Source organism: Mytilus californianus, unplaced genomic scaffold (genome assembly GCF_021869535.1).
Source record: "Mytilus californianus isolate M0D057914Y unplaced genomic scaffold, xbMytCali1.0.p SCAF_9, whole genome shotgun sequence".
Taxonomy (NCBI): domain Eukaryota; kingdom Metazoa; phylum Mollusca; class Bivalvia; order Mytilida; family Mytilidae; genus Mytilus; species Mytilus californianus.
Genome location: NW_026262745.1, coordinates 53,454,997 through 53,465,056, shown reverse-complemented (window position 1 = coordinate 53,465,056; position 10,060 = coordinate 53,454,997). Strand labels below are relative to the sequence as shown.

Here is a 10,060-nt window from a genome sequence, read left to right as displayed (position 1 = left end):
CGGTAAAAGTGCTGAGTAAAACAACACATTCTACCTGTTTTTATTTCTTGTTCCAAGTATATTTTGTAATTTCTTTATTTATTCAATATCCATTAAAACTATATAACAGAATTAAACAAAGTGTTTACTTATTCCCTTATAGGTTATTAAGAACAAAATTAAGAATCGTATGTTAGGACGTTGTACTTTACCACGTCACAAACGTAAATGTTGAGAAAAAGTCAGGTGGTGTTTTTCTTCAAGTGTAAATAGGAACAGTAAATGATTGACAATTCGCACTGATAACGAGATTATGAAATAAACTATATAAACTAGAATGACCGAATCTGAAATGGATTATTAACAATGAATCACATGAACAGAGTAACTGCCTTCGTTTCTTGTTTACTTTTTTCAATTTTAAGTATTGATGCTGCGTTAACGACTCTAGATCAAACAAACCTTCAGGGTAAGAATAAAAATTTCACTTAAGATTTTCCTTTTACAATATAGATGGTGGTGCTTATGATAATGTTAATTTTTAAGGAATTCTTTGATCGATGAAAATATATGTAAATATACTCATCATAGATACCAGGATTAAAACTGTGTACACCAGACACGCGTTTCGTCTACAAAAAGACTCACCAGTGACGCTTGATTAAATTTTTTTTTAAAAGCCAAATACAGTACGAAATGAAGAGTCGTAAATCCGTTTAATCGTTTAATGAAAAAAAGTGACAGAGAGCATAATTTATCTTTATGAATCATAAAATGAACTGCGAGCATGGTAATTTTTAAAGCGTGCTGAAAGTCTGAAAACGAAACGATACACGTTTATTTCAGATTTTGAAAATAATTGTCAATCATATTTCTTTTAGTTATTGACTCATTTGTCTGCAAACATCTAGATATTCTTACCCAAGCAAGAGTTAAAGTAGCCATAAAGCACCACCATAATTTACAAACTCAATGTATTGTAAAAGTGAACAATACCATAGACCAATGTATCTCTTGCATGCATGAGTGTGGAGAACATGTGACTATTCCTTCTCATAAGTAAGAATTTTATTTTATCCTATATATATATAGATGTACTAGTACTAATATTTTAAAAACATTTCCATTTTTGAATATATCTAACCAGAACATAAATTAATAAATGAAATTCGATTTTCTTCTTAAACGGAAATTTCCATGTACTGTTTACTGATGTGATTTCTTATCTATACTATTACAAGTATTCAGAATAGTGGATCAAGTTTGACAAAGGTATTAGACAATGTACTGCATGATCTTGTACACGACCCTGTTGGCCACTTTGTACATGGAGCTGTAGATGTTGTAAAGGATTTAGGACATGGTGTCGAACATGTAGTAGATGAAATATCCCATGGTATTCACCATATCGGACATGTTTTCCACCGTGAGTAGTTATCGTAAAATTTTGCAAATAAGATAAAATACAGTAATATCGCTCAATGATATTCCTTGAGCAAAAAAAACAACAACAAGTTTTACATTTTAAACGATAGTTCGTAAAGCAGCAAATTGGGGCTTCTTTAAAAATTAATGAATTTTAAATGTGAAGGTATTCTTAGGCATTTCATTTGCTAAATGTTAGTCACCATTTGTATTGTGTGTTATATTTGAATATTATTTAAGGAATGACTGTAAAATTTTTCTGTTTATGAAGAAATAACATCAAAATTATGGTGCACAATGAATAACCCGTGTAGTGGGTTACTTAACAGTGTGTACCACATTTTTTAGGTTATTTTGAATAGACAGAAAAAATATTACAGTCGTTCCTTATTATTTAATTCTAAATTTCATTTTTAAGGAGTAAATCATGAAAAAACGTTGATGGCGTCACGGTCACATGACAAAATTATGTCTATAAGTTGATATACAAAAAACGTTCAGCCAAACAAAAGACGAGTTACATCCAAAATTAAATTATTTCTTATTGTTAGAATGGTATAAACTTTGCAATATTAACCAAATAGTAAAAAGAGAAACTATTAAGTATGTAGAAGAAATCACTGTATTGCTATGCAACGAATCCAGTATCTTTCACCCACGTTTAATTTTCTTCGGAATATGCCTATACCAAGTCAGAAATATGGCAGTTGTTTTTCACTTGTTCCGTTGACTGATAGCGTTTGATTTTGTCAGTTTTTATGGACTTCCCCTTTTTGAATTTGCCTTGGAGTTTAGAATTATTATTTTTTTTTCAAATTGTATCACAAATAGCTGTGTATATTATACCAAATATTTCCCGTACATTTTTTGAACAAATGGTATGCAATGTTTGCTTTACTAGTTCGTTTTGAAAACAACACAATCTTACATGATTAACTATTTTCGATTGATTATAGTATACAGAGTTAATGTTGTATTGCAGGAATTTATTAAAATGTATTTGTTACTGATTTTTTGTGAGAAGCTGTTTTTATCAATTGTCAGCATATTTAGGTCACTTATACACTGTTATATATGCCAGTACAAAAAAAAATGTAATTTAAAAGATAAATTGTATTTCCTGTTCTTCTTCTTCTTCTTCTATATTTATAAGTGTTATTATAAAAATCATAATTATTGTTATCATTGTTTCATGGAGCAGATGTATTTGGAAAAAGGAGTGTTTGTGATACTAAATGTTCTGCCTGGTGCGATAAAGTTTACAGTAACGACACACACATAGTGGAAAGCAATGGTTAGATGTTTCATACACATAATTATGTATTTCTATATCGAACAATTAAATCCAATAAAACATACATGCCATAATACTAACATTATTAAAAATGTTATACATGTATGAGGTCGTCCTTGTCGTTTCAATTTTATACTTACTCATATATTAGAGGTAGAAACAAATGCTATTAAATTACTTGACGAGTAATCTATTTTCATATCATTGTTGTAAGATAATTATTGATTCATATAGGTAAAGGTATAAATTCGAAAGTTCCGTTACACAATTTGTTAATTCAGAATACCAGTTTTCTGTCTAATAATCAGGACATAGCCGCTATCAGTATATATTGCATTACATCTTTTATCTATAATGTCAGTAATGATGGAAGGTAATCAGTTTTCATAAGAGAAATAAATAGTTATTGATCTTGATCTGATTCTAAATATATTTCACATGTATATTGTCTTTATCTCAAATGTACCGAGTACGAATTGTGTAAAGAATAACAGACAGACCCTTTTATGTCACTTGTTTGTTAAGCTCCAGATTTGTAACACACATTTCAATTTTTCCGTAGTGTAAACACAGACAATAACAGCAAAATCTGAATATTTCAGAGATAATCGATTGTTAAAAAAACGGTGTCTCTTAAGAACTTTTGTAGTCTATAGAAAAGTAATATCAACTTTCCGAATATAAGACTGTCCGTTCTTATCCAAATTTCAAAATACAAAACGTTTCCGAAAATGTATTCTTCATTCTAAAGACAGAGTAAAGACAAAGTATTATATTCTTATGCCTATACGTATGTACACATATGTGAATGTTAATTTTAATTCTAGTTTGTGGTAGTGCCTACCTGATTCAAATTAAAGAATTAGAAGCACTTGTTCCAAAATTTGAACAACTTAGCTCTGCTATCAAAACGAGAGGAATTGTCAAAAAGGTAGGACTGTACTTATCAAAAGATGATCTGACAACATTAATGAATCGATATAGCATCACGCAATACCATATCTACTTGAACATTATTAAGAATTTATATATGTGCTACTGTTGTGACGTGGTTATAACAAATTTTTTCGCAAAGTTCCATAAACGCCATGATGGTTCAACTTTCTTACATTTAAGCTAAACGAGCATTATGTATATACCCACCAACGCTTTGCATATCTTAAATCTTTCGTTCACATTTAACACTGTGGACGTAGTTAAGTATGAATAAATTGTGGTGAAGGATATAACAATGAGACAACAATCTATAAACACAAGTACCATGGAATGGAAAGACGGGTTATTCAGAGAATAAACTGATCTTCCAAAATAGTAATCAGTCTATACAGTATAACAAATTCTAAGTCGGGTCATAATAACGCAATATTTAAAGAACAAATGTTACATCCTACAAAGACTACCCGAATGATTTCAGTTTGGAAAAAAATTGCTCAAAAGGTGCTAGGGGTCGTCTTAATCTTGCATTGAGATGGGAGTTTTTTCTTCTACGTGTTGAAGGTCTCACTGTGATTTTGAGATGAAGAACCGCAAGAGAAACGCGCTTCCCTTGCTTTTTGTGTGTTTTTCCCCCGTGCATGTACTGATCTTGTTTCATAGATGGAAACTCGATGTCCGTTGTTTTTCTATTAAACACAGTTTACAACAAAACAAACAAACAATACAAAAATTTGAAAAAAAACCTCTGACGATGTTTCTTGTTGTCTTGATACTAATAAATCATGCATAATGAATAATGCTAATATGTGCTAAATCACAGCATAAATTTGTCATGTTTATCTGTAAGTCACATTTAAGGTATACTGTATATGTTCAAATGTTGTATATAAAAGGTTGTAAAGAAAACTTTAAAATGAGACTTACCTTAGTATTTGAAGGCTAGTGACGAATTGAAATGTATTTTCTAAGGTTGAATACGACACTGGTTCTCTTATATCCAATGGTGGTACGGTTAAATTCACCGCTGTGTACTTAACAATAAATATCAGTGGATATACAAGACGAATCAAAACAGGAGAACCTTTCCAGATGATGAACACTGATACAACTACACAATATTGGGCTGTGGAAATATTGAATACATTTTTATCATAATTGCTGTTGTTTCTGTATTTATCAAAAAACCATCACTCGCACAGATCATTCTTGAAATTCTGGTACTATCAGTTCTATGTGTTTGTCATAGCAATATGCCATTTACAGGCGTGTAACAGCAGCAAAATCACATATAAAATATATTTTCTATAACATTTTATGGACGATTTTGGAATACACTTTGGTACCATTTTTTTTAAAATAAACTAAAGGACGATTTGATAGATATTGGTTGTCTACAATACAAAACAAAATTTTTCAAAAATATTTAAAATATCATAAAAAAAGGGAATCGACGATTGGAATATCCGTGTTATACAGGAAACAAATTGCTATGGAGTAATTGATAACATTGCATGTCTGAAACATACACATTCACACACGCATATACACAAACATGCGATGTGTTACACATGTTAGATGTACAAATAAAAAATGAAATCGAATACATTTATCTTATATCACGGTCTTCAAGACTTATATAAAAATAAGGTGGTATGATTCCCAATGAGACAACTATTTACCAAAGTTGAAATGAAGTGGATGTAAGCAATTATAGGCAACCGTACGGCCTTCAACAACGAGAAAAAAACCCATACCGTATGGTTGTCTATAAAAGGACCCGACATGAAAATATGAAAAAATTCAATTGAGAAAACTAACGGCCTAATTTATAACAAAACAATTTTCGAAAAACAAATATGATATTATGACTGCCATCACAGTGCTTTACAAATACAGTACGCTTATTTACAAATTTGTAAGCATAATTATCTAATGTTAAAACCAATGTATTTTACCACGTCACTACTGTCAAAGATACAAAAAAGGCAGGAGGTATTGGGTTTTTTTTTCAAGAGTAAATAAAAACCAAAAAGAGAATTGACGAGGCACGTGCATGTTTAAAACAATTATCTCATTAAAAATTGTTAAATATAACCTTACTATGAACAACAAATTTATTTATTTTGTAAAAAATATCTCCGTACTCCTAACAACAAAATTGTTATATTGAAATTTACCTGTATACGTTATTTTTTTTAACGCCGTTTTGTCCAAGGTTATAGCCTTTTTGACATTGTGTCATAAACCAAATTTAGTCGTTCAGTGTATGTTTACTTGTTTTTGTTAATATGTCTTTTTGATTGAGTTAAGCCATTTCAATTAATATTTTATAATGTGTCTTTCTATGTTGTAATGTTACACTACTAATTCAGCTAAGGGTGAAGGTTGGCGCCTGTTAAAAATTTAAACCCGCTGCATTTGTTTGCACCTGTCCTAAGTCAGGAACCTGTTTCAGTGGTTGTCGTTTGTTGATGTGGTTCTTAAGTGTTTCTCGTTTCTCGTGTTTATATAGATTAGACCGTTGGTTTTCCTGTTTGAATTGTTTTACACTAGTCATTTTGGGGTCCTTTATAGCTTGCTGTTTGGTGTAAGCCAAGGCTCCGTGTTGAAGGCCATACTTTGACCTATAATTGTTTACTTTTTACATATTGTGACTTGGATGAAGAGTTGTCTCATTGACACTCATACCACGTCCTCTTATTTCTTTTGAATGACAAAATCTGCAATTAGTTATTAAGATGAATCCTATGAAGAAAAAAGGTGTAATATTTGAGTTTAGGTTCTAGTTTTAATATTTAGTGTTGATTATACATTAATAACACTACACCTAACAAACGTTCATGGTAATAATACAAATATCCCTTTCAGTTCTCATAATTGAGAGGAGAAAAATATAAAACAACAAAAATACCGAAGTCCAAGAAAAATTCAAAACGGAAAGTCCCTTATCAAATGGCAAAATCAAAAGCTCAAACACATCAAACCAATGGAAAACAACTGTCATATTCTTGACGAGGTACAGGCATTTCCTTATGTAAAAATGGTGAATTGAACCTGGTTTTATAGCTAGATAAACCCCTCACTTGTATGACAGACGCATACAATTCCATTAAATTGACAGCAATGTGTGAACAAAACAAACAGACATAATAGGAAAAAATGTCAAAAATAGGGGTAAAGCAGTCAAGATTGTATAATAATCTTAATTATTATAAAATCAAACAAATATGTCAACAAAGAAAATCAAAATGGCATAAAGACAAAGTACATAAGCAAAAATGAATGACACGAATACAAAAAATGACCAAAGCACAATAACGAAAAGGTAGAATGTATAAGTGTCGAGCCACGCCAAAAGGATATTACCATAAAATGGACTTAACAAATTACTTAAAACCTTAACTAAATTCTTCCATAGATATAAAGATTTGGTTTTGAAGTTTGGTTGTACCTGTAGAAAACTTATTTGAACCGGGATAGCACATCCTAATTTTTACGGAGATGTTGTTTACCGAGTCAGGACATTTAGAACGATCCGGGTAAACATATCGATATTATAAATTAACTTATTCTAAAAGGTTACCAATTCAACGCTGTAATCAAATCTTTGAATATTGTTTTAATTGGCATATTTGTATTAAAATTGATTTTGTTATCAGTAAACTAAAATCAAACTAAATATTATTTCTATATACATATGCATATTCATGGCTCTACAATCTGTCGATACCTGTATCTTGGCATTCCACAATGTCATGTTTTTCTCTGACGGTTCATGATGTCTTTACAGTAAATCTATTGAATGTTGGATGTGCACTGATTGATTGTTTAGTCTTAGATGCATGATTTTTTCTATAAGTTGTTATTGGCTTTGAACTAGCTGTCAGTAACTGCGAGTACTCTCAGATCTGTTCTTAGTGTCTTTTGTTGTGGGGATGTATAAGTACCCTGCCACGTCCACTCTATGTTTATGTTACTTGTTTTTTCTGCTCTTTATCTATCTCATGAGTTAAGCCATTTTCAACTGATTTTTATAGTGTGTTCATATGTTGTACTGTTACACCACTGTCCTAGGTTAGGGGAAGAGTTTGGCGCCTGCTAACATGTTTAACCCGCCACATTCTGTATGTGCCTGTCCCAAGTTAGGAACCTGTAATTCAGTGTAATTCGTTTGTTGCTGTATATCATATTTGTTTTTCGTTCATTATTTTGTACATTAATCAGGCCGTTAGTTTTCTCGTTTGAATTGTTTTACATTTTTCATTCCGGAGTCTTTTGTAGCTGGCTTTGTTCATTGTTGCTGGCCGTACGATGACCTATAGTTGGTAATTTCTGTGTCATTTTGTCTCTTGTGGAGAGTTGTCTCATTGGCAATCATACCACATCTTCCTATTGCTTTTATATAAGCAGTAAAGGTTAATAATTTACAAAGACAAATGGACATTCAAACTCATAAGTCGAAAAAATTGGCAACGCCATGGCAAAAAACACAAGAATAAACAACAAAAAGACAAACAACAGTATACAAAAGACAGCATAGAAAACTAACAACTGAGCAAGACGAACTCCACCAAAAATCAGCGACGCCGCGGGCCCCTATGGAAGGTAGGCAGATCCTGCTGCCCATGTGGCACCCATCATGTTGCTCTTGTGAGTATGAATCTGGTGATAAGCCTAATGCAGTAGGTCGGCGTTTGTGACACAGATATTCCATTTTGGCCAACCAACTCGTGATGGCGACCGTAATATTTTGCGAGGGATGATTTTGCATTCACCACTTGAAACTTGGTTTGATAGCTTCATTTTGAGCAGTTACCCTCTGTCAAGAAAATGTAAGCTCTGGAATATCGTTTCATCTGGTAGATGTATACTTCATACCCAGGTGCTACTGGAACGCTGCTACATAGAAATGAAAATTTCACAATTGGAAAGCTAAAATCTCTTTTGTTGTAAAGTTTTATTCTCAACCGTTGTCAATTTTTAGATGTAAGTCAAGATATCAGACAGACTTCGCTGTATTTGTTGTATCCTTTATTTCAAACTCGATGGGATAGATGAATTATTTATTGAGAAGAAACAACATTCTCTACATAGCTGAAAGTAAAGTTAAAGGATAATGCTAGCTTTTTTTCATTCTTCCTCAGAAGCTCCTTATGAAGTCAGTCTCATATGAATAAATGAACAAGTCAACAAGAAAAGGAGCACAGTTAGTTCCCATGAGAAATCCGATTCTTTGTTGAATAACACGTCCTCCAAACGTAACAAATACAGTTTGGATGCAGACCAATGCTAATATTTAAACGGCCGGAAAAAGTTAACGCAGCGTTTATTCCCGTGCGCCACGTTTATTCTGCGTAAACCTCAAATTTTTAGTAGAAACAAAAAGTAATCGCGCATTTACTTTCACGATTATTTTCGCGTTAACATGAACAAAAGCGCGTTTCCTTATTTTGTTCACGGTAAACCCACGTTTACTCCCTGTATTAAACGCATGTTAACGCAGTTTTTGATGATATCCTGAATACATTGATTCATCATATCAATGACCAATAAAGGGCATCATTCTTTTGTATTATCAGTTTAAATGCTTATATGACATAATCTTTCAATCAGTTTAATTGAAGTTTGGAGCTTGCATGTCAGTACATGTAACCGCTAGTTGTCATTTTGTGTCGTTTCTTCTGAAACCTTTTCTAACATCGGACACGGACCTCTTGCCGATCTTAAAAACTACTCGAGTGCAAACATATTCCATTTGAATCGGGTCGTATTAAAGAAATAATAATTCAAAAGAGACACACACTGAATATTTATTGATAAGTTTGATATTTAGGCCCAATGTATAATTGTGTCATGGTTTCATGTGTTTGCATATGAAAATATAAGTTCTATAAATCGTAAAGATGTGTAAGGGGTGTAGCAAATTAAATGGAAGTTACAGTATGGGAAGTTATTAGTTTCCCAAAAGTGATTCCGATTGAAAAAGACGAAGAAATCTGTCCCAGGTACAAATACTGTCTAATTTATTAAGTCATGAACAAGTCGCCTGCAAAAAAGATAATAATAAAAATTCAGAGTTATACATTATTTATCATAAATAAATATATATACAGAATGTATTTTCAGCCTTGTATCACTATCACTGCTGGTGATCCGATGGATAAAATCTGTTGTAGAGTCGTCACTGGTTCAGACGTACTTATGTATATATATATATATATTTACGTTTAAAAACATGCATTTTCTAATCTACTCTTTTGCAATTTAAAATCATTGTTAATGACCACTTTTCATAATTACATCTTTTATAGATTATCTTAGAACAAGAGGCAACAAAAAACAACAAACCGATAAATTGTCTCCGAGTCGGTAATCCATTTTGTCCGAAATTGTATTTTGAAAAGCAAGGTTTAAAAGGTCCTCAAG

The 10,060-nt window shown here is 31.9% G+C and overlaps 1 protein-coding gene across 1 annotated transcript; it reads left to right on the top strand.

The window, feature by feature from the left end:
- The first annotated feature begins 359 nt into the window (after window positions 1-359).
- Window positions 360-4,792, top strand: LOC127714470 (uncharacterized). The gene is made up of 6 exons (XM_052220526.1): window positions 360-448; window positions 861-1,038; window positions 1,221-1,405; window positions 2,606-2,698; window positions 3,526-3,629; window positions 4,604-4,792. The coding sequence occupies exons 2-6, from the start codon at window positions 998-1,000 to the stop codon at window positions 4,787-4,789; spliced, it is 609 nt and encodes a 202-aa protein (XP_052076486.1). The 5' UTR covers window positions 360-448; window positions 861-997; the 3' UTR covers window positions 4,790-4,792.
- Window positions 4,793-10,060: the final 5,268 nt, after the last annotated feature.